This window comes from Rhea americana, unplaced genomic scaffold, assembly GCF_003343005.1.
Source record: "Rhea americana isolate MKP2758 unplaced genomic scaffold, rheAme1 scaffold_52, whole genome shotgun sequence".
In the NCBI taxonomy this organism is placed as follows: domain Eukaryota; kingdom Metazoa; phylum Chordata; class Aves; order Rheiformes; family Rheidae; genus Rhea; species Rhea americana.
This window is the reverse complement of record NW_028186668.1, coordinates 1,594,826-1,622,020: the sequence shown is the minus strand read 5'-3', so window position 1 is coordinate 1,622,020 and position 27,195 is coordinate 1,594,826. Positions and strand designations below refer to the sequence as shown.

At 36.2% G+C, this 27,195-nt stretch overlaps 1 protein-coding gene across 1 annotated transcript in view; it reads left to right on the top strand.

The window, feature by feature from the left end:
• CDH12 (cadherin 12) overlaps nt 1-25,856 on the top strand; it is a 157,644-nt gene extending 131,788 nt beyond the window's left edge. Inside the window, exons 7-11 of the mRNA XM_085318116.1 lie at nt 5,447-5,583; nt 13,076-13,197; nt 14,760-14,877; nt 20,377-20,628; nt 25,345-25,856. Coding sequence (XP_085174242.1) covers nt 5,447-5,583; nt 13,076-13,197; nt 14,760-14,877; nt 20,377-20,628; nt 25,345-25,844 — 1,129 coding nt within the window. The 3' untranslated portion in view covers nt 25,845-25,856. The remainder of the gene's footprint in view (nt 1-5,446; nt 5,584-13,075; nt 13,198-14,759; nt 14,878-20,376; nt 20,629-25,344) is intronic.
• Nucleotides 25,857-27,195: the final 1,339 nt, after the last annotated feature.

Sequence of the window (27,195 nt, the reverse complement as noted above, 5' to 3'; positions counted from 1 at the left end):
TTTTAACACAAAATTTAGCCTTGAATTACAGGAGGGCACTTGCCAGGATCACTTTTCTATCCCCCTTTGCAAGTCAATTAGTTTAAATAATACGTTAATTTTGTCTTTCTGTTGTTGTTCCCATTCCTTTCCCTGCTCTTCCTCATCCTCAAGTCAAAAAAGCCCTGTTTCTCTCATTTCTTTAAGGCCCTTAATCATTTAAGATTCATAGTMCAGACTAGTTAATTTGCGTTTATTAACATTTCTTACGTATTTATTTATTGACAGAATTTTCTGTAGCAGTTCCTGCAAAGGTCAAACTGGTAAAGCTAAAAACTTTCCAGTGGTTCACGCAAAGTAAAACAGTTAAATAAAACAGAATAACACCAATGATCCAGCTCAGAATGAGAAATTCATGTTTACCTCACTCTTGGAAATAATACTTTCTCTTTATCCTGTCACATCAAGAATTTTTGTATATCTAGAATGCTTTATTCTAATATTTAGATTTGATATGATGTAGTTTGAATAGTGAGATGCTTTCTAAACTGAAGTTGGCAGCCAAATCATTCAGATAACACACAGAAAATTTGGTTTTGGGGTTTTCTTAAATTCAGAATTAATAAAATACAATTGTACAGTCTGGGCCTGCTTAAACTACAGTTTCACTATAAAAAATGATGTACAGACAAGAATATTTGTACTGATAAATAGTATAGATGATGTAGAACTGCATCAAATATAAAGTTAATGGAGCTGCAGGGTACCTACCCTCTGTGTTTTAGTAATCCTTCTGTTTCCCCCTTCAGTGTTTTAGCTCTGTCACGTTTGGCTTTAATCCTCTGTTTGGTCTACCCTTAAAGCAGTCCTCTCTCTTCCCCTACGGCACAAMCACTTACCTATGTCTTACCTTGCTGATCTCCTGCTGGCTGTACTTGCAGGGTTATAGTATCAGCCACAAGCTTTAGGAATTGCAACTGTAGGACATATTTCATTTCAGATGATCCCTCTTTGGTCATGCAATCAAGTTCTCTATCTAATCATCTTTCAGAGCTAGAATCAGAAAGAAAATTTGCAATAATATTGTTTCTCCAGGCTCATGAGTTCCCTCATGTATCTAACAGGCAATCGTATGCCTAGAGAAATCACAAATCTACACAGGACTGTTCCTGCTTTTGTTCTTATTTTCTAGGAGGTATTTAGTCTCTGAGACGTTCCAGTTCAAACTGATACCAAAACAGTCTGTCTGAGACCTGGGTGCTACTTTTCATTACTGATGAGGGGTAGCTACCAGCTACATGAGAGCACAAACATGGGTAAATACACTATGGTACCTCTATGCTGAGTGTGCAGAAGAGCTTGGTATGACCCACCTTTCATGATGCCACCACAGTGCACCCAGCATACCTTTTCTGGTACCTCTTGATTCTTTGTTACTTTTACTTTCTCTGCATTTATCTCATCCTTTTTCCTGAGGGTGACTCCAGCACTGGAACAATCTCAGCAACCACAACCTGCTCTTAAAGCATCCTTACGTTGCTCAAAAGCATAAACCAAAATATATAGGCTARTACTTTGTAATTCTCTGGAGGCAGTGAAACCTTATCAAAAGACAACTGAAAAAATTATCCTGGGCACTGATGGTGGCTAAAATGCTTTTCAGCTGGTGGAAATCTGAATGGAAAATTTTGTAGTACATATATGTGTGTATGCATATAATGAAATGGAGATTTAAGAGAACAATATTGTGTGAAATGATAAGAGTACAAGTTATTAATCATCAAGATAATTCTAGCAAGACAGGAATACTGTAAAATTTTGGGAAACTGAAAAAAAAAATAGTCACTGCATTGTAGAGGCGATAGTAACTTTGTCCTGGGCTYCCTTTTTTGACCTCAGCCTATGTTTCCACATGCCTGTCTCTGCAAGCTTAGCAATAATCAGGAAATTGAGGGTCAATGCGAGGGAACACAAATGCACACTCTGTGTTTAGGCAACAATTTAAAGAAAAAGAAAGACTCTGGTAATTTTTAAAAGTATTTACATGTTATAACATGTAATATGATACAGTTGTTGCATTGTGCCACCTCTGCATGACAGAATGACAAGGAAAGATTTTTAGCAAAGTTTGTAACGTTCTGGTGAGKATGGACTGCACTGTCCCCAAGGCCAGCCCTGCCAGGTGTGGGAAGTCTTCCCCTTCACATTTTGAAGACCTAAAAGCATGTCCTGAGTTCCCCAGCCTCCTCGACATCCTGCCACCAGCTGTCCTTCATGAGAATGACCTTGTGTCACACGTTCCTATACCAGTAGCAGGACAGCTGTCTAGTTTTTTCACTCATGATGTAACTGTGAATGACTGAGGTTGTCTGCCCAACATCTCGGAGCTCTTGTTATCATCCTGAGGGTGACCAGCTGTCACTCGTGTATTCGACAGCACTCTGTCAAGCATTCTGCCACCTTCTGACCAGCAGCTGGAATCGATATAGTCTACGTCATTGTCCTCCCTCCTTCAAAAGACAATAGCCCTCTTTTGGGGGGCATTGTCGTGGTCCTCATGAGCCATGCACTGCCTCACCTTTTTACTAGGATGACTGCAAATTATTCTTGAGCTTCTAAGAAAGCAGTGTGTGTATTATCATGCGCCTTTCAAAGAATCTCACACTGGATATCAAACTGTACAAAAAGAGTGCTTTTGGRCAGTAAAAGGAAATTACATCTCTTTTAAGGCCCCTTCCAGTAAGAGCTTAGGCAGCAACAGTGACTTCCCTGAGGGATGTCCCATCAATTCCCATTTGAAGAGCAGCTTTATGGAGTCTGAGTCACTCTGTTACTAAGTATTGMAGATTTACTGAGGTCTCTGAGAGCAATTCTATGTCCACCAGAGCTGTCTGTAAAAGGATCTTCCCCCAGGTATGTTTTCATGGTATTGCACATGAACAACCATTGAAAGAGAAGGATAGGCTGCATGTGTGCAGTTGTTCTCATAACTATATTTTTAGGCACTACATCTCCAATACTTMCTTCCCTCTTCTGTGGTCTCAGCTAATATATAGACTCCCAGGATGAGGAATTGAGATGACTGGCAATATCCCAACTCTATTTTTACCAAGGGTACAGTACATACAGAGAGGAGAAAGAAGGAAGGTAGGGATGTCTTTTAAGATAATGTTAAAGTAAAGTCAGCCTGAYTAACAATGCTGGCATGATGATAGCCTCCACAGTGTAAATATAGATGAAGACAGTGAATTTTCAAGATCTGTAAAGCCAGATAATCAATTTTTATCCCATCACTCAGYTCTCACTGATCCCATTTTCACTGATGCCAAGAGGATTTCTGCTTTTAGTTTCAGCAAAAGTATCACTAGTCTTGCAATGTTTCATTGAACTTAGATCCTGCAAATGCTTGTGTTTAGGAGTAGGCTTATTGGGCTTGTGCATGAAGTTAACCACTTGCATGAATGCTCACATAAAGAATATCAGCTTCTGATCCTACGAGTATCTGCGCTTGAATTGAACTTTAAACACAATAGTGTATAAAAGTAGTATAAAGTATCTCCTTTCAAATTGAATATATGTATTTTGTAGTTTTAAAGTTTCATGGTGAAGGAACATGAGTCTACTTCAGGCATCATTAAACTAAAATGAGAAAGCTACTACTGCCTGCACTGCCATTTTAATTAGATGCTGTTCTTTCCTCATTGGCTTACACTGTGGTGTGTAGGCAAATAAAATCTTCCACTGGAGGGAGATAAGCAGTTTCTTTCTAATCTTTTGATCCCATGTATTTGTGTATGGATGCATATTCAGTTTTGGAAGCAATTATAATTTATTAAACAGGAAATGCCAGAAAGAGTAATTTCACYATTCCTGGGATAATAACATTTTAARTAAATGTAATATATATTTTTTWCAGAATTTTTATGTCAAMCAGATCTTGAACAATGAGATTGAAATTAAAAATGTAGGTAGATAATGTTATCATAATCATGAAAAATATGTGTGCTCAACTGTGTAAATATATTCTGCCATTAGCATATAATTTCTGAGGCTTCTCAAATAGAGCAATGAACTTAAGGATGACTAGCAATTGATAAAGTAACCTATTTCGTCTACATATAACATTTGCTTATGATTTTGATTAAATGAATGACTCCAAAAGAACTTGGAACATTATTTGAGAATTTTAATTGTTGAAGTCTTCCTAGATTATTAGCATTCCTGAGTTCAAATGTAAGATATTTTCTTCAGGGATATGCCATATACTCATTTCAATCATTGCTTTCTTTTACAGTGAAGCTGTATCTAATAATGTCTTGTTTATTGCCTTTATATTCTTCCTATAAATGACACTAATCAGAAAAAGGAATATTGTCTTTTAATGTCACTGGCTTACATGCAGTGAGGTGTCATATGCACGGTTCTCTGRCCTTTATGATCTTTTAAATGTACCTGTTGTGGGCTATTTTGTTCTTATTACCTACTACTCACAAATGGCTTTCTCAGTTTCATTCTGCCTGTTTTTAAGAAACATCATCTAGGTATGCAGAGACTGACAATGAAAAGGAAATTAGTAGCTGGCAGCGCTGCATCAGAAAAATTATTATTCTGTTATGACTACAAATGGTAGCATCAAATGTGAAACTAGACTTTCAAATTCATTAGCATTTAAGGGAAATGGTTTTGGAATAATTATCAGATTGCTTGTAAGCATCCATATTATTAAGCAGATATGTCTGTTAAGTCCTTGCTAGGAGAAAACAACAAAYAAATACACATTTAGAGTTTTGAATCTGTTTTGTGTTAACACTTTTTTAACAAAGGATCAGACTGAGAATACAAAAAAACAACAAAATTGTCCTGCTCTTCACAGCTCCAGTGAAAGTGAGAGCTGGTTCTTTTTCCCAATGGCAAAGAGCSCTTTCTTGTTCTTGTATCTGTGGGGAGATGACCACACTCTGTTTCCCATGCTCCAGCATCCCTTACACGAGGGACCCTTTGCTCTGGACACAGAAAACTGTGCCAATAGCCTATATATGTCCCATATGGCAACTCTATAAGCCCAGTGAGGCTGCTTCCAGCTTATTGCATGCAAGAAGACCAGATCTGATCTGTTATTTATACCTTAAGCACTCTTTTGCACATCTTTTCTCGTTTTCCCTCTAAGCCTGTCTAGTGCTTTCCAAAGTGACTGGTGTAAGTGCTCAGGGTCACAGAAGCTGTGTATCAGTTTAAATAATCTGAACACCAAAAGTACTAAATCTTTTATWTCTCCATTTTCCCTTGAGTATTCCAGCTCTCTAAAAAAATAAATGAACAAGTCGTTGTTTATTGTCTTCTTGCAAAGATGGTAATAGCTGAGGAGAGAAAAATAACAAAATTTCTTTAGCTAGCTAGATTGCTGCTATGATAARTGTGTAATCATTGCACATTTGCATCTACTTTGTTTAATATTTTTCACATGCAGATACTTCATAGATTGGAAGAATGATGGGAATAGCTACTTTACAATAGACGCAACTGAAGGAACCATTGCTACTAATGACTTACTGGACAGAGAAAGCACAGCACAGTACAATTTCTCTATAATTGCAAGTAAAGTTAGTAAGTATGGCACAAGTGGAATTAATATGCTAATGTGGTGTTTTTTCCAGAATGTAGTGTTCAGACATAAATATGCTGTGAAGAGTATGCATATGAAGAAGTGATTTAAGAATGCGAAATAAATACCATTTTGGCAAGACTCACTGTGAGGCTGAATGTGATGTTCTAATAAGCCTTACAGTAAGGTTTATCAAGTAGCCCTCACGTGAGCRCAGTTCCCTCAGAAGCTGAGAGAAGTTTGTCATTGTGAAGAGCAAGAGATTAGGGGGTGAAATAACAGCAAGGTTTCAACGTGAACACCAAATATTGAGGTTCAGTTATTAAACCTTGCGTAAGATATTTATAATTTGGCTATGCGACCGTTGCTTATATTTATTGCATAAATACTGTACTTCTAAAAGAACTCCCCTCAGTTCTCATGTCATTTTGTATTTACAATAGTGAGAGGAGAGACTTTCTGTGCTTACAATAGTGAGAGGAGAGACTTTCTGTGCTACTGTATGGAAATCCTTTTCGTCTTGTTTCTGGTTTTGTAATTCACTTAATATAAAATTAGGTTAGTCAATGAAGATGTCTATCTGCTTTTTCAGGATGGAAAAATGTAAACATTCCTTTGGCTCAGACAAAAGGTACATTACAATTTAGTCAAGAAGACACGCTAATAATTTAAGAAACTAAATACATCAACCTTTGTGCTTTATCTCTCCTTTTGAGTTTCCTCTCTGCACAAGACTCTTCCTGCTACTTCTCCTAAACAGCCTGTGGTTATCTTATTTGCTTCCTTCACATTTGTCTTTGTGCCTTCTCCTACAACGCCTTTTCTCTGATGAGAACACCCTCCTCAGCTGTATTGCATAGCTGTAGCTTTCTCACTGCCAGCCCTCTGAGTAGCATTCCTCCTTCATGATGCTGTCAAACAGAAACCCTCCTAGGCTCATACCATCCTTTGAATAAAATTCTTTTGGTCATCCAGCATTGTGCAAAGGCTGCAGAGGTCTGTTGACATCCACAGGCAGTGGAGGAGGGACTCCTGCTGTACCTCCCATTCGTTATGGATGGTTTGTGTGTCCAGCAATGTAGGTTTGTAAAGCAGAGGACTTGTTTTCCTCAATGTACTGCACTGAGTGCTCAATAAGTAATACATTCTGCTAACAGGAAGAGGGAGGTTTTAGAAGCAGGAGGTATATGTTTTTTAAAATACAAAATAAATTCTCAGTTGTAGTTATCTCAGAAAGAAACAAGGGATAACTCACTAGAGGTTTAAAATACAAAAAGAGAAACAGACAAATTAACATGTGAAATTTAGCTTTAGCTTGGATTACAGCAGCACAGGAAACTAAACTATCTCAAGTGACTGAGTGTATGGTGATATACACACACGTGTATGAGAAAGTCCAGTAGAAATGTACGGAGAGAAACGGAAAGGCACGTAGATAGCATGTGGCAGTCTCATAATGGTCTATGTTTCAGTAAAGTTGAACTATTTAGATATGTTGGTAGGTAATGAACATCTGAGATTTGTAAAATTTTCTGCAGTCAGGAAAAGACTTTAATAAACTCTGTGTGAATATGTTTATTATTCTGAAGAGTAGTTAAAGCCTCAGGTTTGCCTGTCTGTGCATCTTCACAGCACATAGAGAATTTGCACCTTTGAAATATTTGTGATTTATATCTGTATACCTCAAAACATTTATACATTAACCATTATCCATAGCACTAAAAACAATTGCCATATCTGCACTATACCTGTAATTGGCAGTGCTTTGGAGGATCTGAGATACATTAACTGTCAAAATTTCATATGCAGTTGTCTGACTCAGAGCTAGTACAAAAATAAATGTTGGGGTTTGAGAAATGACACASTGCACACAGCGAAAAAGACCAAAGAGAAGAGAGAACATCTGAAGAAAAAAGGGAGGAAAAAGAATTAATACATTAGAAATGTTTCTGCTTTAAATGAAAGTTACCACCTATTTGGTGCTGATGTAGAAACACTGAAATTGCTCTCTCATTTTAGACTAACATCCCTTAAACATTTATTTTAGTGTGCTACTTTGACATATTCATGATTATCCAAGGGGAGTGGCTCTGTACTGCAAACAATTGCATAAACTTGCCCAGAGAATGAGAATTATTGCTATCCAAGGATTTTCAGTTCTTAGTGACATAATCCCTTTAAGAAAAACAAATTTAAAACTAGTAATACACATATTAAATTCAGTAACTTAAAATACTTCATTGCTAAAATATTTATTTTGCTTTCTCAAATCATTATTTGCACTGTGACAGAAGCAAAAAAAAAAAAAAAGCTTTTTTAAGAGAAGAGAAAAGCTCTGTTTTAGACAGCTAAAGGCCATGCTRCAAATTATCTTCTCTTTTTTTTGAAAAAAGACAATTATAAACAAAACCCACCAGCTCTATCCCTGTCAAGTCAGAGGCAAAAAATTAAAATGGCTTTGCCAGCTCCTCTTTATATCATTATCCTGTATATAGAAAATGATGCCAAGATCATGAGCAGGTTTTGGTAGACCAGCTGCCTGTGCTGTCTACCGCAGGTAGCACTGGGGCTTTCTAAACATTGTTCCCCACTGTAGCTTCAAACTGAAACCCTGCACAAATCAAAGATGATGCTTATGCGTGTGACGTATTTCTCACAGTAAATAGTTCTGTCCTGTAGTGTTATGACTTTTGAGCAAAAAAACTGCCTTTGATTGACTACAAACAAGTACCGTGCAGTTTATATAGCTAAGTATATCAGTAGACAGTAGATAAATAAAAATGTAGATACAGACGTACCATTTAGASAAGTTGGTTGGTCTGACTATTATTAGCCCTAAACCCCACAAGTTATCATTTTTCAAGGAAAACATTTTAAGAATGAAGCAGAAGGGAATTGCCTTATGTTAATTAAAATAAACTTTGTTAACATCACCCATTAGAGAGAGAAAAAAAAAAAGTTTAAAAACCTAATCATTTGGGAATAGCTGTTGTAAATAGCTCTATGTCCAGCATTCTCATTCTGCATTTATTTGATAGGCATACTGAGATGATTCTTGCATAAACTCCTGATCRTACTCCTTCATCCCTGTCTGCACCAGAGACTATATAATGCAGGCTGATAGCTTAAATAGAAGCAAAACTTGGACCTTTAGCAAAGACTTAATGGTGAAATCTGCTTGGTCTAGGCCTGCCTGTACCAATTTGTAGACTCACAGCCGTGTAAGGCCTGGTTTCTCAGGAATAAAAGAATATATGTTGCATACCATCAGTAGGGCTGGTTGTCCTGTGGGGAACTGGGCTATGGGAGGTTATTCTAGCCCTGTTAAGTAACGACTAGATCTGACTCTGCAGCATTATCCTGTGCTCTTCATTTCTAGTCCTGAAGAAATGCCAAGCATCTGATCTAAACATASACTGGAAATCAGTCTCCAAACTGCAGCACAGTCAACCCTTGAGAACATCTCAGAGGGTTAGCCGGTGTGGAGTGATAGATATCCTACTGCCACGCGTAGCACAGCACACTGCAACCTTGTTCTTGTCCTTGGTAGAGAAACCCAGGCCAAAGCAGGCGGTGGMTAACTGTGCTGCTAACACAGGTGGCAGGCGGGTGACTGTGTTGCTACCATGCAGGTGACGACACAGCAACGCAGGCGGCATAAAGGCTCCTTACACACCCRTGAAAGTAACAGGGTAGTAAATAAGAAAGCTGTCAGACAGGTTCTCCATACTCTTAAATTAGCCACTGGAGTAAGTTTCTTCTCAGAGTAATCAACTCCATACATAGTTGCTGTTTCTGATCATCTTTGACCCCATGGACTCCATCGATTACTAGTAAATTAAATGTGCCTACGGTCCATCTCAAGCACTGAGGCCAGTTGGCACTGAATGGCCTAATTTTATACTATCAAACAGTCTTGCCTTCCAGAGAGGGTGGCCAAATGTCAATCCATTCTTTGAGAGTGGTGCCTCGTACATATTAACTCCCAGCATCTGAAATGTCTACRAGACCATTAGTTGCCCCCAGGCTTTTGCCCATGCCAATGAGGGTTGCTATAAGAATTTAACAGTATAAATAATCACATTCTAGTGCTCAAAAAGTTCTCCATTGCTGCTTCATTACCTAGTACAGAAATAGCTTTTGTGTCCTACAAAACAGGAACTACATAAAATATCTAAGATCTTATTTCTTCTTTCCTCTCCTCAAGGGCCTGATTAAGAATAAAAATAACCATCAAGCAAACATAATCCTTCCTGCTCCTACCATCTTCCTACCTCCTCTAGCTCTAGGCTTAAATTTTGTGAATTCTAAAGAAACCTGTGCCATTTTGAGGTTATCTTCTTTTGCATACTATACGTGACATTAAGGAATCACTAGTTCTCCATATGATATAACAGGATGTCAGTATATGCTCTCTCAGATGTCTTGGACTTCATACACTTTCATAGGTCCTGCTAAAATGTTTTATATATTTTTTGTTACTGTAATATCCATGATCCAAAAAGATGTTAATAGATAACARGGTTGCCATTATCTTACTTACAAGGAAATTGAGGAAAAGAGAAGCAAAGTAATTTGCCTGTGTCATACAGGCAGAATTGAAAACTGGAACCTCTATCTTAATTCCCAGGCTAATGATTTAACCACTTGTCTTCTTTTTTGTGTAATCTGTATTTAAAAGGCATTAGCAGATGTTTTCAGTGACTCACTCAGCATGCACGTCACTACTGAGCTCATAGGGCTCAGATAGATTTGATTTTCAGATGAACAACAAACAAAACAGTGAAAATGCAGGTCAAATTTTCAAAGTGGTATSTGAAATGTAATTCTTCATCCTTATTCACATCAAATGATACAGGTCTTTGTAATTCTGTATGGACTTAAAGCAGTACATAATCTTGCTGCAGTCTTCCCTTGTGAATATGAGTAGTAATACTGATATTAGTATAGACTAAACTAGAAAGAAAATTAATCACACAGTAAAGTGGAACCCAGAAGCTATTACATTTTACACTGTTGTAATTCTGTTTACTTTCATACTTTCATGTTTGATTTTTAATGACCACTTATTTAAAGTAAAAYTTTGCCTTGTGAAAACAGTAGAAAAGATTTTGATCTTTAACATTTCTGTTAAGGAATCACAGAAAATAAAGCTGGTCATCCATGGAAAGTAAATATAAAAACTATACACATAYATATGCATGTACATTTCCAAAGCATTCTGTAGTGATTCTGAGGGAAGGTACAATGTCAAATCTTTCTGTACATTTAAAAATACATATATTCCCAGAGTACGTATGCCTTTCCAAAAAAMTGAAAAAATTTCTTTAGGACACTTTCAGAAACATGGTCTGAGTGGATATTTTATAGAAATTCACATGTTTAACTGGAATGATCAAAAYAGCTAATATCTTTTATATGTCTTGTATGTGACACACAAATTTGAAATACATATATATCTTTTTATTGGAAAGGCATTTTTTTTACATATTTCTAAAAAGAAGTGAACATCTCTTACTCTGCCTTCGTATCAATGCATTAATCTCTAACATGCTTGCAGGTATCTTGAACTCTTGTTATTCAGTGTTTTCCCCTAAAATAAAAATCCCAAAAGTCCAGGAAAACCCAAGTTAGTGTGTGTGACTTGCTGTATTTTTTGCAAAGAGCACTGCAAGCAGGCTCATTGCAAGTTAGATTCTGTTTCTGACAGTAACCGTGCAAACTTCACCTGCTTATGGCTCATCTGATCTCTCTATTCAGAAATAGGGTTCTACCCTGCAGTGACTAAAATAATCTCTTAGTACTTCCGCTCTTCCTGTTAGAACAAAGCAACCAATTCAACTGTGAGCAAGTGATCTAGATTTCGTTTGCCTCTTCATTTACCTAAAGAATCACTGCTGGTCCCTAACGGCTATACCAAATGCTGGCTTCTTTCATACCGTACTGCAAGCAGGATTGGTGGCAAACTGGAGTGGAATGAGACTTCAAAGAGAGCAGAAACGGATTGTCAAAATCTCTTTTAAATTAGATATGTTCACAGGAAGAAACAACAAATATTGTGGGATTTATTTATTTACTTATTTATTTTTGATTCMAAGGCTTGCCAGTTTATCTTCTACTTGCAAACGGATAAAGCAAAGTTTTACCGGCAGCTGGTTTAACTTAATTTGGAAGTCATTTTGGACTATCTTTTGGCTTTGATAGACATCTCTTGAAAAAACTGCATTTCACAATTTCTAAGAACAAGAAAGAAATTGTGTAAAATTTCTACACTGCTGCCGGGAAATTCTGTGCATATTGAGTTGTAATATTGTAATTGAGTTGTAATACAGTTGGCCCAGGAAGCAACCTCCCTCCCCTGCCTTGGCTATTATAAACTCCACAAGTGGAAAGGTTTATTCAAATTTCAAAGTAAGTAGCTAGTGCAAACAATTGAGTATCTGTAAAAGGTTTAATTTATTTCTGAAGATTTGAGAAAACTCTTCTTATTCTTAATCATTATCCCATTCTGCCATTCCTACACTAGACACACTTCATAATGGGGAATTCTGGAAGAATTAACAGTGACTGCATTGTGGCTGCTGCTCTTTTAAATTCAAAGGGATAAATTATCCTTTTGACTTGGCAGCTGAACTGGTTTTATGTACCTGCTGCCATGGGAGATGTCTCAGCATACAGCAAAAGAGAATTTTGTCTGCTTTATATTGAACTTGGCCTCCTTTCTGCCAGTCGCTGAATTTGGAGGTAATCTTGTTTATAAAATGCATCTAGTGACTAAAATCTGTCAGCTGAGTAAACTATGGAGGGTATCTAAATTAGTAAGACAATGAACAGAAGGATAGTGCGCACTATTTTTAGCATCTCTTTTGCACATAAATATTTGCTGCTTACGTAGTTAAATGAATGTTTGTTAACATAGCTTGATGATCTAATCATGAATTGAATGCTAGCATATATGTTTCGCTGCTAAATTTGCCACTTATTTGCTATTTGTTAGCAAATCCTTGTACCATTCCTTCTGTTACCTTTTCCATCTATAAAATGGGTATACTCCACTTACTTACTTCCTTAATTATCATCTTGAAATAGTAAACAGAGGATAAGTAATAAATATTGATTTTTCACATTCCATAGTGAACACAGAATTCAGCTTTAATCACTGGAAGTGTTTTCCATAGACTCTGTCAAAAGTGATCRGAGAAAAGTTTGCACCTATAAGTGCCTGTTCAACTTCTGTAAATTATACTCTGATAATCATAATCATGTTGATTGATTCCTTATTCCATGAACAGTAATGGATCAAGTCTGGTACAAAATGATAAGAAGTTTACTTCTGGTTTCACCTTTGTACAAATCAGAAAGAAACTGAAGTCAAGGATTTTTAGAAGTCACAGTTCCAGGATCAAAGTATTTTATGACAGATTATGGGCAGTGGTAATGACAACAAACATAAATAGTATTGCTTAATGCTTTTCTTCTAAAAATCATTTATAGGTAACCCACTATTAACCAGCAAAGTCAACGTTATAATAAATGTCCTGGATGTCAACGAGTTTCCTCCTGAAATCTCAGTTCCCTATGAGACATCTGTATGTGAAAATGCCAAACCGGGACAGGTATTTCAAATCTGTAATGCTTGCTGTTTTGCTTTTTATTTCCTTATTATTTATAACAATAGTCATTTCTTGGTTTGTAAAATGACACCATGTTTAGAATACTATTTCTTTTTTTTAGAAAAAAGCCCGTGTTAAAAATACTCACCTTTCGGAGTTCTGGTTGTTGACCTTTATAATCTGTTTATTTTTATTATCCCAGAATATATGGGACAGAGCCACCCTAGAACACGCAGGGAATAGCCATAATAAGAGAAAGAATCTTTGATTTGAAGAGCTTTAAATGTAAGGAAAAAAMTGCAGTCAAGTGAGTAAATAGAGCAGAATAGACTTACATCTGTATGTCCTATCCTGAACAAAAGAATGAAAACTCCAGACAGTCCTGCTAAAAGCTGTTTTTTATAAACATATACATAACATGAAAAATCTCTTTCAGGCTTAGAGCGTCATCTTATACTATGAGTGATGCCAGTATCAATAGAGAACTCGTTGAGGAAAAGCTTGTCCCAGAGGCTGTKGGCATCTGGGCTTTCTGCACAAAATTTGCACAGTTTAACAAAGTACCACAGCAAAGTGCTAAGGCCTGCCGTTATACATATAAGCTGCCAAWTTTTTTTCCAAGATAAGGCTTGTAACTTCACCTCTTCAACTCTGTGAGTTACTGCTAGACATGGAGTGAACATATTCTGCCTGTTGTGTAATCACTGACTCCCCTTTGCATGCATGTAGTAGGTAATCAGTACGTCTGAACCTTTTTATTTGGCCATGACTCCCAAAGATCTTCCTATCTCATCTTTTTATTATTTTATATATTTCAACTATCTACTGAGGAATCTAATTTAACTTGTGGTTTATCCAATACTTAGTAGTTTGTTATTAGTTAGTAGTTACCAGTTTGTTAATAGTAGAACAAGGAGTCTTCTACAGGGAAGGCTCAGATAAGTACTGAAGTATCAAAAATTATAAATATTCAGACATAAGTATTTATATTACATAAAAAGTTACCTCCCTTTTTAAAATATCAGAGGAAATCCCTACCATGAAACACTTTAACTGCCCTGTGCTTGCCTGAAATCCTTTAGATAGGACTTGGACTCAAAAGTTCTTGTCCGATTATTTCTTCATGGCTGGATGGTGCAGACCTTACAACTCTCTTTACTTCATTCCAGGCTGTAACATTAGGGTGCACTTCTGTGAAGTACTTTAGCATGTTCCAGTAGTACCAGATAAACTGAACTGTCTTTAATTAAACTCTCAGATTTGCAAACAATCATGAGTATTTTGATACAAAGAACAAATATTAAATGTTTCTGCAGTCAAGTATATGGCAAGTTTTTCTAATCTCCTTCAGAAAAGTCTGAGTGAAACCTTGTGGGACATCACCAGTCCTCTGGARGCTGTAACATTTGGACCTTGCCTTCACCCCTCAACTCATTAGAGGCAGGAGATAATCCAGCAGGATGTTCATTGTCATTGTTTCATCTCAGGATCACTTTCCGCTTCTACAAAACTACTTCTTTCAGAAAAGAGAACTGACTTCAAATTTTATTTTAATCTGATTTCAGGTAATACAGACCATTACTGCAGCAGACAAAGATTTGTCACCAGCTGGGCAAAGGTTTTCCTTCAGACTGTCTCCTGAGGCTTCCAATAAACCAAATTTCACAGTCCATGACTACAGAAGTAAGTTGCTTGCCCATATCTCTCTTTCAGAGCAGCAGCYTGGAACTGTAATGATAATTATGATTACTTCATATTAGAGTGGTGCCTACAGATGAACTTGTTATTTAACACATTTTTATAATTGTTAAACAGTCAAATATATATTCATTTAAATTCAGGTCTTGTATATTTTCTCATTTTAGGGGACAGGAATGGTCATAGCACTCAGCAATTTTCCTGTAGGCATGCAAAAGTACTACTAGCTGTTTTTATTTTTTTTTTCCTTTTATCACTCAGTATCCTAGGAAGAACTCATTTACTAACGTACAAATATTATTGCCTTGCTAACTGTTTTCAAAGTGTCTGGCTATTGTGTTTTCTGAAGGAAATGTAGTCCTRCGTAAGAATTAAATATGTACAGTCCTGCTGTGGTATACCACATCCCATAACACCTTGCATAACTTGTGGATTTATATGATTAACATCTCTGATTTTTTCCCTCAATTTTTGTCATAACTGATCATCTCTTCTTTCTTTTTTCACTTGAATGCTGTCAGTAAATGTCAAAGAACAATCCAAGATGAAAAGGCATCTTCAATCATATACTCTTGTGAACAGAAACAGCTAAAAAGCTCAGAACATTTTTTTTTGTTACTTACTTTTTCATGATTTGCTGATTCCTTCCTCATATTGCCAGTCCACACTTTTTATACTATTTGTGTAGAGTCCAATACCCTTGCTGTCAAATTAACTGTGCTATACTTTTTGTTTCTTCACAAAGTGGTACTTCCACTTATTGTAAACTGATGATAATGTAACAATTAATTAAAACAACTATCATAACAAGTATGAAGGTGTAACAACTAATTAGGTCACGTAAGAGAGAAAGTACCTTGTCTTATAGTAAGATATATATTTACACGTGTTAGGTAAAGAAGAGCATGGGACTGTCCAAACCCACCAGGGCAGACGTGCAGGATGCTACAGGGTTTAAGAACTTGCTGGTTTGGGCAGATGCTGAATAAGTGGTTTTTTGTTTGTTTTTTTGTTTGTTTTTTTAACYATAACAAAGATGTACATAATTGCTCCAATCTCTAAGTCCTTTCTCAGGTACCTATGCAAGTTCTTTATACACTGATTGTATTGATGTTTGCCTTATTTTAATATGTTGCAATAAACTGCAACAAATTTCTCCCCTCTAATTATTTGAAACAAACATGGAAAAACATTTTTAGCATGTTTATCAGTGATTAGGTAATCACTGAAGAAGAATTGTGTTATGATGATCTCTTGGTAAAAAAGTTCTACAGTATTCTGCAAAGAAAACAGAAAGACATCCAATAAAATTCAGTATCATTTCTTTATCGTTCTATTTAACTATGTAAGTTTTAAGTGTTACTTTTAAGTAAAATTATTTAATTTTAAATTATTTAATTTTCATTTGAGAAGTATGTTGTCAAAGTTTCAGGTTCCTGAGAATTAARTAATTTCATCTGAAAAAGGATTAGAAATGGATAATCTAGAGAATGAAAAAAAACAGGAGAGGTCCCTTATTTATTTATCTTTTTTTTTAACTACTTAAGTATATGACTTACTTACATTATTTTTGAAATCACATACTTTTGCCCTTGTTAGGAAATATCAGAACTATAAAGCCAGCAAAATAAGCACAGTGATTAAACATGAATATATTCATTATTAAGAAAGTTCAAAAAATTTTTTTGAAATAGCAGTAAAATAAACTGTGCTTATTAGATTATGGTCGCTTTTTTGGTATACCTTTTTTGTAAAGAAGACAAAAATGGTTATTCCTAAACTTACGAATTATGCCTCTCAGTACATCATAGATAGCTAAAAAAGACTTTTCATCTGAGCAAAGAATTCCATTTAAAGATTTGTAAATACTAYTTAGCATATAATGAAGCCATAAGAATTTATAAAATGGGCAATGTGAATAATATTAACTTATGAAATCAGAAAAAAATGTAGCCTAGCATTTTAACAGAGAAAATTCAAATAGTTATCTTGAGACACAGTTAAAAGAATATTAAGGACAACTTTATATTGGGATTAAATCCCCTTAGTTCTGTTCTAAGAAGATGAGGTCATTATTTTTCTCCAGAAATGCTTGCCTAAATGGTTTGATTTTAACACCTACTGTTATCTAAAAATAGAATGGCATTTCAATATCTAATGATAATTATGCGAGGCAAGATTTAAATGCTTGATATCTGTGTCCCGCTGGACTTTAAAATAYGAGTAAAGTGGAAGTTCGCAACCCCTCTAATAATGCCACAGAGTCATTTCTTTATTCTCTATCTGTAGTATTTCCCTAGAAAATTGCTGAACTTTGCTAAGAATTGTGATACAGAACAAAACATACATGATCTCTCTTTATATCTTCATGTAAGAAGRGAAATATATCTCTTTAGAGCTTACCCATATTTTATATGAACTATATTCATTCCTTCACTTTTAAAGCCCACGTGGGTAACATCTTCATAAATATGTACTTGTACAATGTAAATATAGCATATTTTTAAACATCTTTGTTCATCTGATGGGGATTTATTTAGTATTTTGATTTAATTTTTTCTGCCCATTACTGAAATGCCCTTTAATTTCACCAAGATTAAATCATTTCAAATAATTAAAAACTTTTTTTTTAATGTAAGTCTTCCAGTTCTCCTCATGTATCTTTAAAACATTTAATTCAAGAGAGTCTTTAAGCTTAAAAAGATCATACAGTAATTAAACTCAATGACCTTTTTGGTTTTCAGCCTTTGAAAAGTGTGTTTAGCATATGAGCTGGGTGAGGAAATTTTTTARGTGTTATAAGGTAATTAAATTCATCATTATTTTCAAGTAATGTTGACACTCAGATGATGCCTTGTCATAGTAATCAGTTAACAACATTCCTCTTTTGTATAAATAGAAATGCAGTAATCCCTAGAAATGCAGTAGTCCCCTAAGAAGCTACCAAGGGAAGTTATAAAACTTTGCATGCATACGTATTTTTATAACTATATATATGTTTGTTACTATATATATGTTACTATATATATGTGTTTATATATATGCACAATCTTAAAAAAGTATTTCTTAACATGCATTAAAAAAGAAGAAAGATTTACACGAAAGATTTACACTATTTCATAAACATAAATGAGTCAGGAAAAAAGCTTTTGTGGAATAATTTCCAAACATAAAAGTTTTCTTAATTTTTTAAGATTTTACAGCACTATTAGAAAAATCTATCCAAACAGAAAATCGGTAGTGCATTTTYATTATCTTCTGTCTTTGTTTGAGAAGGAGAGTCTGCGTCGTGCACAGGTTAGAGGTCTAATAACACAACCTTATTGTCTCTATCATAAGGACACCTTTTAAAAAATAAATATCCTAATTTTTGAGCTAGCAATTATGTTGGTGTTGTCCCAAAGCAGGAACTTTGTGAGAGGAATCTTGATTTTTTTGGGGCAATCTTGTTCACTGCATCACAGTTAATAACTTTATGAATCAAGATGTCTTTTGCTATTTTTAAASAAGTCCAACAGCTAGTGCTATTCTATACAGCTAAATATGTGTCAATAAATGTGATGTGATATAACAACATATGTAACGTGCCTATACATATGCCCAAGAAAATAAACTTTTCCAGGTTCCATGCTTTTCCAGGAATCAACTTAATTAAAAAATTAAAACAAGATAGAAGCTTATGGCTGCCTTTCAGAGACTAAACTACTGAAGAAGTTTTATTGGTGAAACAGGACTTAACACACCATGCAGGCTTCTAGACTATGCCCATGGCAGAGCCCAGACCAATGTGCCAGCTGTCGAGCTGTGGAGGGGCTGGAGGACTTCCCATGAATCTGCCCACCTTCCTCTGGCCTCAGTCTCCTGCTTTACCAGCTCATTCTGTGCTCCAGAGGGTTTTTTCCCTGCTGAGCACATGCAGTTGCCCATGTAAAAGAGGGAATTTTCCTTCTTTCCAGACAATTCCCTGTCCTGCACAGCCTGAAAATGAATTTATTGTAAACAGACAGACCTGAAAGCCAGGAGTCTCAGTGTCAGACTGCATCTGTGTGAAGTTCAAACACATGCCTGTGTCTGTATTTTTGAAAGGACCTTGAAATGGAAGAGRGTCATAGAAGAACAACAAAAAATATTCAAAGTCAATGACTTAAGAGCTCAATCTGTTTGATTCCTCTCAAAGGAGAGTGAGAAGTCATTTAGTTACACTGTACTACACATTAAAATGATCTTTGCCATTGCAATTGGAAAAAAAATCAATAGAAATAATTGGAAGATGGATCTGCATGATTTCAAATTAGATATAAAACTTACTATATACTGCGGATCTTAATCATAGAGASAAAGGACAAACTGAAGGTGGAAGATAGTTCAACGCAAACAATTGTGAAATATTCTTAAAGTATCAAAATCAAACAGTAAAAGAACAAATTATTTTTCAAAACTAAATGTAACTAAATTTAACACATCTACCTGCAATATGTGAGTTTGATAAAATGGTGACTTCTGACATATGCCTTTTGCGTGCTTTCTGAATGGTCCCTGGTCAAAACACGTCTTATTTTGGATATTTAGGCTTCCTTCTTATTAATCTTATTCTTCCTTAAGTGGAATCACACGTATATTTGCACGTTGAATTAAGGGCGCTTAGTCTTTATATCTAGTAACAAAACTCCAAGCTGCAATAAAACAAGATCAGCAAGTCAACACTTTCAAAGATACAGTAAACCACGTGGGGAAGATGGCAAAACAGGGACAGCTGCAGGCTACCCTCATTTAGATCTCTCAGCTAATTCGCTGCTAATTTCACTTTCTTTTTGCTTTCAATGTAATTCTTCTAATCTGCACATCATTTCCTTGCTACTCCAGTTTGTCTGAGTCAAGAGAAGCAGTGGTAAATGAACAGGTACTGGGGAGAAATGACAAAACACAACTTCTGGGAGCTCTGAACATGTTCATGACTAATTAGTGGAAAATGTACTGACTACAAGCTACTCAATTAATTTCTGTATTATTTTTAATGGGATGAGAAAGGTTTTGCATTCTGTCCAAGTATATTTTAGTTTTAAAAGGRAATTAATTCATTAATAGACTTAGTCCTAAATACACTTGCAATCAAAGTTTTGGGGACCACAGTCTTAGATTATAACAAGGACATAATGAGAAAGGAAAACCAGAAAGCTTTCCTAACCTAATAATTACATTTTTTTTAGTTATCTCTTCTTTGAAATGTTAGCTGTCAACCTGAGCAAGAATTATTTACAAGAAACAGAAGATTTTTGATGCTCTGCAAAAAAAGCATATTTCTTAGAAATATCAATTAGAATACAATAGCTTCAGTATTGATAAAACAAGGTAATTCCAGAGTGTGTAATCCACTGAGGTTCGAAGATGGAATAGCTTCCTGCTATTTCAGGTGATACGAACTTAAAATGTGAACCGAAGTACATCATAGTAAAAATCCTGTTGTGATTGTGCYATGTTTTATAGACAACACAGCTGGGATAGAAACCAGGAGAAATGGCTACAGCAGAAGGCAGCAAGAGCTACATTTTCTTCCAGTGGTGATAGAAGACAGCAGTTACCCTGTCCAGAGCAGCACAAACACGATGACTATCCGGGTCTGCAGGTGTGATGCTGACGGTACCATCCTGTCYTGCAACGTGGAAGCAATCTTCTTGCCAGTGGGCCTCAGCACAGGCGCGCTGATCGCAATCCTGTTGTGCATTGTTATACTTCTAGGTTAGTTCTCGTGGTATCATGTGAGGTTTGATATTCTAACTCACCTCTGACCTAGCTTGTGTTGTCATTAGTGTTGTCATTAGTCATCTGTTGTTTAACAAGTCATTGAAAATATTTAAATGTTTATGAGAAATTTTGTGCTGCTGCTTTTTAGAAAAAYATTCCAAAAGCACTGATCATGAATGTGAATTTATGAACATCTACATATTTCTTACTGCCTAAAGAAGACTAGCTTCCCAAGGAGCCTGAAATGCAAATTTTTCTCTGAAATAGTTTTGATTAAATACCTTTCCTATAGAACTGATWTCCACATGCTTAAAATTATTAAGGTGGACAGCAGCAGCACCAAAGGGCCTAGTGAGGGCCATTATTTAATTTTTAATATCAACTTATGAGTGATTAAGAAAAAAGAATGATGAAATGAGAGAGGAGAATATGGTTGTAATGTATGGACGCTATGACTAGGCCATTGTAAAACTTAACAGGAACATTTTCGTTTCAGGCAGGCATGAGTTCCATAATGTGGCGTTGTCATCTGGATCTACATTATATTTAAATCTTGTCTTAATTTCAGCATGACAAGGTTAATTGATGCTTATGTGCACCTATAATATAGCATATATAATAATATATTTTATATATATATATATATATAAATAACAGATTGATAGTGAAATATAGCAATTTCACAATTTTCATAGGCGCGTTATGGACTATGTAGTGCCAACCAATACTTACAGATGCTGGTCCATGACTTTTCTTGATAGTATCAACATTCTTAGACCTCAGGCCAACTCCTTATACAGGTTTAATGGGTAGGCAGAAAGAGCTGTGGACCACTGAATATAATGTATGAATACCTCTTTGTGTTTGGTTAAATACAGTAATTTACCACCTAAATAAATTACTAYAGACTCTTGGTTACATAAGGAGCTTCTGAGTAACAGAATCAAAATTCAGAATTTCTGCCCTGTGTAAAAAATTTATATTGTGATGTGAGAAAAATGTTTCAAATCAAAATGGAACTATAAATGTTAACACTTCCCATGGAGTGGGACTTAATAAATACACCCATTTAGTTCACTTTTTCCGAAATAAGGTAGCCCAGATCATTGTCTCATCTACCACAATTCCCAGAGCTACCTTTCTATTTCTAGGGGTTTCCCTAGTAAAAGCAGCTCACAGTGAGCCTCAGTCACTCACTTGTTGACTCAAACAAATTCCATTTTGAAGCATTTTAGCGCATTTTCACAAGAACAGACAGGAACACAGTCATTTAGAGTTCTACCTTAAGGTAGGATTTTCTATCTAGGCTCTCTTTTACAGAGCAAAGTGTCTAGAAGCCCCAACATATGGCTGTAGCAAAGCCTTTCAAGTTGCCACCTTGTGTGTAGTAGTCTAGACTGAGCGAGCTATGTAAGCCGCAGAGAGCTTGGTGCTCTTAGTACAAAAATCACTTCCTGTGACAGAGTTTCTGGGGAAATGGAAATACTAGAAAGCTGAATTTTCCCAAAATTTGCTRGGTGATCATGCATGCTTTCAAAAAACTGTTTTTATCTTTCTCTGTGGTTTGTTGAAACAAGTTACATTTTATTTCAATAAAACAGCAATAATTCAAACAAAAATAATTATGTGAAAGAAAGAACTCCTTACCAGCTTTGGTGCTGATTATTGCATATACCAGACTAAAGGAGTTATTTTCATTCCTGCTTTCCACAGAGCTGTAGACTGAATTACTAAGGYTGGGTTCTGAAGAGAGGTTTTGGTATTTTAATAATTCTTTTCATTCCAATTGACCTGGTAATATTACCTAGAAAAATTAATTTATATATAATGAGATCTCCAGTGCTGCGTGTAACCCAAAAGAATCACATTTATTTTATATGCAGACTTTTTCCTGCTTACTATTGCATTGATAATGTTGCTGTGGGCCTAGCCTGATACAGCATCTTTAAAATTGTATTTGAATTTATTCTTGTTGAAGCCATTTCTATATAAAATACGGTCAGCATATAACCARTATCAGAAGTTATTCTAAACTACACAAGCCTGACTATAAATATATGATCACTGCAACTCTTCATTATTATTTAACTTCATCATCAGCGCTTAGAATATTATTTTACTAAAGGAGAATTTAGTGTATCAAAATGCCAGTTTACTACAAGCAGATTTAGCATAAAGGTGTTGCCTTCAGTTAAATATATCTTCAAAGAAAAAAGACTGAAATAACCCATAAAGCTGTAGGAAATCTTTTCGGTTGCCATTCTGCATAAAATTGTTTTTAAYGGTTTATATTAGATATAATCATAAAATCCTACAACAGTTGAGTTTGGAAATGACCTCTGGAGTTGTGTAGTCTAAACCRCCCACTAATGGCAAAGTCAAATAGAGCAGGTTGCCAAAGGCATTGCCCAGCCAAGTTTTGAGTATCTCTAATGATGGAGACTCTAAATCCTCTCTGGATAATATGTTCCAGTGTTTTGGATCACCCTTGAAGTTTTTATGTATATATGGAAGTTCCTGTGTTTCAGTTTGTGCTCATTGCCTCTTGTCCTATCAATGGGCACCACTGATCTTGTCTTCTTTACACTCCCATCAGGTATTTATATATATGAGACCTCCCTGAACCTTCTATTCTTCACGCTGAACAATCCCAGCTCCCTCAGCCTTCCGCCATATGAGAGATGCTCCAGTTCCTTAGGCACCTTAGTAGCCCTTTGCTAAACTAATGCCAGTATGTCCATGTCTCTCCTGTATCAAGCAGGCCATCACTGGATATACCACTCCAGATGTGGCCTCCCCAGAGCTGAGTGTAGGTGAAAGATCACCTCCTTCAACCTGCTGGCAATGATCTCCCTAATACAGTACAGAATACTGTTCGTTCAGAAGGACTGCCCAAGTCTTCTGCAAAGCTGATCTCCAGCCAGTCAACACCCAGCTTGGGCTRGTGCAGGAGGTTATTCCTCCCTTAGTGCAAGACTTGGTGTTTCCCTTTGTTGAACTTCATAAGGTTCCTGTTAGCGCCTTTCTCCAGCCTGTCAAGGTCCATGTGAATAGCAGCACAAGCATAAGGGTGTATCAGCCACTCCTTAYAGTTTTCTATCATCACCTGCAGGCTTGCTGAGCTTGCACTCTCTCCCATCATCCAGGTCACCAATTAAGATGTCCAGCAATTGTGCCCTGGAGGACACCACAAGTGATTTGCCTCCCATGGACTTTGTGCAGCTGATTACAATGTTTTGAGCTTGATAGTTCCATCAATTTTCAATATACTTCACTGTCCACTTGTCCAGTGAGTACTTCCTCAATTTGTCTGTGAGGATGTTATGAGATTCAATGTTAAAAGCCTTTCAAAAGCTGAGATAAATGACAGCCACTGTTTTCTTCATTCATCAAACCAGTCATTTCATTGTAAAGGGCTATCAGGTTGGTTAAGAATGATTTTGCTTTCATATATCCACACTGACTATTCCCTATCACCTTTGTGTCTTTCATATGTTTGGGAAATGTTTTTTCAGTATTAGCTGCTCCATCACCTTCCTAGGCATCAAGGTGAGGTTGACAGCCCCAGATCCTCTTTCTTGTMATTCTTGAAGATAAGAGGGGCGACATTTGCTCTCTTCCTTTCCTCAGGCACCTTTCTTGATTGCCATGACTGTCAAAAGATTATCACAACTGTTTTTTTTTTCCATGTTTCCTTCCCTAAGGGTGAGTTTTTCTTTCTGGGAAGACCTTCCTRCTGGTCTCAGGGACCTGGGATTTTGAAGGCCAATCTTACCAGTAAAGCCTGAGGCAAACAAGGCATTTGGTACCTCTGCCTTCTCAGTGTCCTTTGTCATCAAGGCCCCCTGCCCCATTCAGCAGTGGGCCCACATTTTCTCTGCTCTTCCTTTTACTGCTGATGTACTTGTAGAAGCCTTTATTTGCCCTTCACATCACCCTCCACTCAGTTTTAACTTCAGATGGTCTTTAGCTTTCCTAACTCCATCCCTGCATACTTGTACAGTGTCTCTRTATTCCTCTCAGTTCATCTGTCACTGCTTCCACRTCTTGTATGCTTCCTTTRTATGTTTAGGTTTAGTCTGGAGCTCCTTATTCATCCATGCAGGTCCCCTGGTGCCTCTACTTGATTTCCTGCTCATCTAGTTGGGCCATTCTTGAACTTGGAGGAGATGATCCCTGAAAATCCACAAGCTCTCCTGAACCCGTCTTCTCTCCAGGATGGGTTCCCATATGATTTTTCCAAGTAGATCCCTGAAGGGGCTCTGAAAAAAGCTTAAGGCAGGATTTCTTCTTCAAAAGAAAATTTCAAAATTTTCATTTTTTTTTCCTCTTCAATACTGTTTTGTGGAAATTTGGGTTTCTTTTTTCTCTATTCTGCTACAGAAGGCATTTAAAAACATCACATCTCTTCCTCTGAACTAAAAGCTAAAGTCCTGTCCAATTCTATTTTCTCATAAAGCAAACTAGTAGGAAAATTATTTGTTACTTCTTTCAACGACACAGCTGGCAGTAAGGAAAGTTAGATTCATACATCAAATAGCAAATGTTTTTTCATTGGCTAGAGCACTGTTATTTGAAAAAAGGGGAGCATATCTTTAAGGAAAAAAAGCTTTAGTTGCTTGCAACTTTCAAAAGAGGATATAATGATATGTCATCAGAGTAACAAATTACTTCTGTGTGTGTCTTAACTTAAGTTTTCTCTCATTACAGTCATTGTGGTACTGTATGTAGCACTGCGGAGGCAGAAGAAAAAGGATACCCTGATGACCTCAAAAGAAGATATCAGAGATAATGTTATCCATTACGATGATGAGGGAGGTGGAGAAGAGGACACCCAGGCTTTTGACATAGGTGCCCTGAGGAATCCCAAAGTTATTGAAGATAACAAAATACGCAGGGACATAAAACCAGACACCTTGCGTTTTCCGCGTCAGAGACCACCAGCGGAAGATAATACAGACATAAGAGATTTCATTAATCAGAGGCTGCATGAAAATGATGTGGATCCAGCTGCGCCCCCTTATGACTCCTTGGCAACATATGCCTATGAAGGAAACGGGTCTGTTGCAGAGTCTCTCAGTTCTATAGAGTCACTGACGACAGAGGCAGACCAGGATTACGACTATCTGAGTGACTGGGGACCTCGCTTTAAGATTTTGGCAGACATGTTTGGAGAAGAAGAAAGTTACAACCCTGACAAAGTCACTTAAAGAAAATACACAGTGAAGAAATTAAAAAAAAAAAAAAAAAAGTAAACCAACAACAACTTTAAAAGATAAACCTAAGCTTTATATTAGGACAAGACTCCTTTGATTATAAAAGACAGCAATGTTTCCAGCAATGTACTACATTTATCATACTGTCAGTTTTGGTTTGACCTCCGAAGGAAAGATAAATCCTGTAATATACACAGCTTTTTGTTGTTGTTATTTTGTTACTTTGAAGTTACACTGAGACAAGCTCAGGCCTACTAGGTACAGTTTACTGACATGACTTAGAAAGAAGATAGCTTTCTGGCATCACAGTGGAAGAGTGGTAGCTTTTTCGTAATTCCACTAAAGTGCCTATTGAAACTTTTATCATTTAAGTGGTAAAGAATCTGCTGTGATGGTGTTACAAAACTGAATGGTAAATTGGACATAAAGGACATAAGCTCTAAGACAAGAAGCAATAGCAACATGCTGACTTCTAATGATTTTAGAACAAAAATGAAGATAACTTCCTGGAGTATGTCTAATGACTACAACTAAGGGGGGGGGGTGTGCTGTGGTTTGGGGTTGTTTATTTTTTTCTTAAAGATAAAAGCAGTATGTCAAGACATCACATTTCTTCTTCCAAAATTTCACTGAAAATTTAAACTTAAAATGCTATTGCTCACTTTGAAGATGTAAAGACTGAATTAAAAAAAAGAAAAGATCTTAGCATACATCAATGAGTATTTAAAATGTTCATCAAAATACTACATTTTTTCCAGAATAATAAAAAGATGAAAGCAGCTATTTCTTTACATGAAGGAAATTTCCCATGCCTTCCCCTCTTCATTTAAAATGAGACTATTAATAGAACACAAAATGCAGAGAGTTTTTTTAAGGGTATTTATTGTATTTTTAGTACAAAGTCATTTTCTTCCTTGTAAGTATCACTAAAGAATATATGTAAAGAACGCCACATCACTTTTCTTTGCAATTATATTGTTACTTTGTAGGTACTATAGGCATACATATTATAAAGTTATTTCAGTCTATACAGCTGAGCATTTGCTACAGTTGAGCGTATCATTGTACTTTGGCACCGGACCCACATAAAACATTTTGGAGAGCATTCTAAGGATGGAAACTATATCAATTTGTTTTGCCAAAATATTCACAGAAGCAGAATAAAAATATGAAACGGTCTATTTGTCCACACTTCCTGTAATACCGATGCATAAACACAGAAATGCAGGTATCAGAGGCACAGATAGATGCAGGGCATTATGCTGTAGATGTCTTGTAAAATTGTTTCACSTGACTTTTTCTGATGATCTAAGGCATTTTTTAAAACAATGGTTTGTCGTCCCCA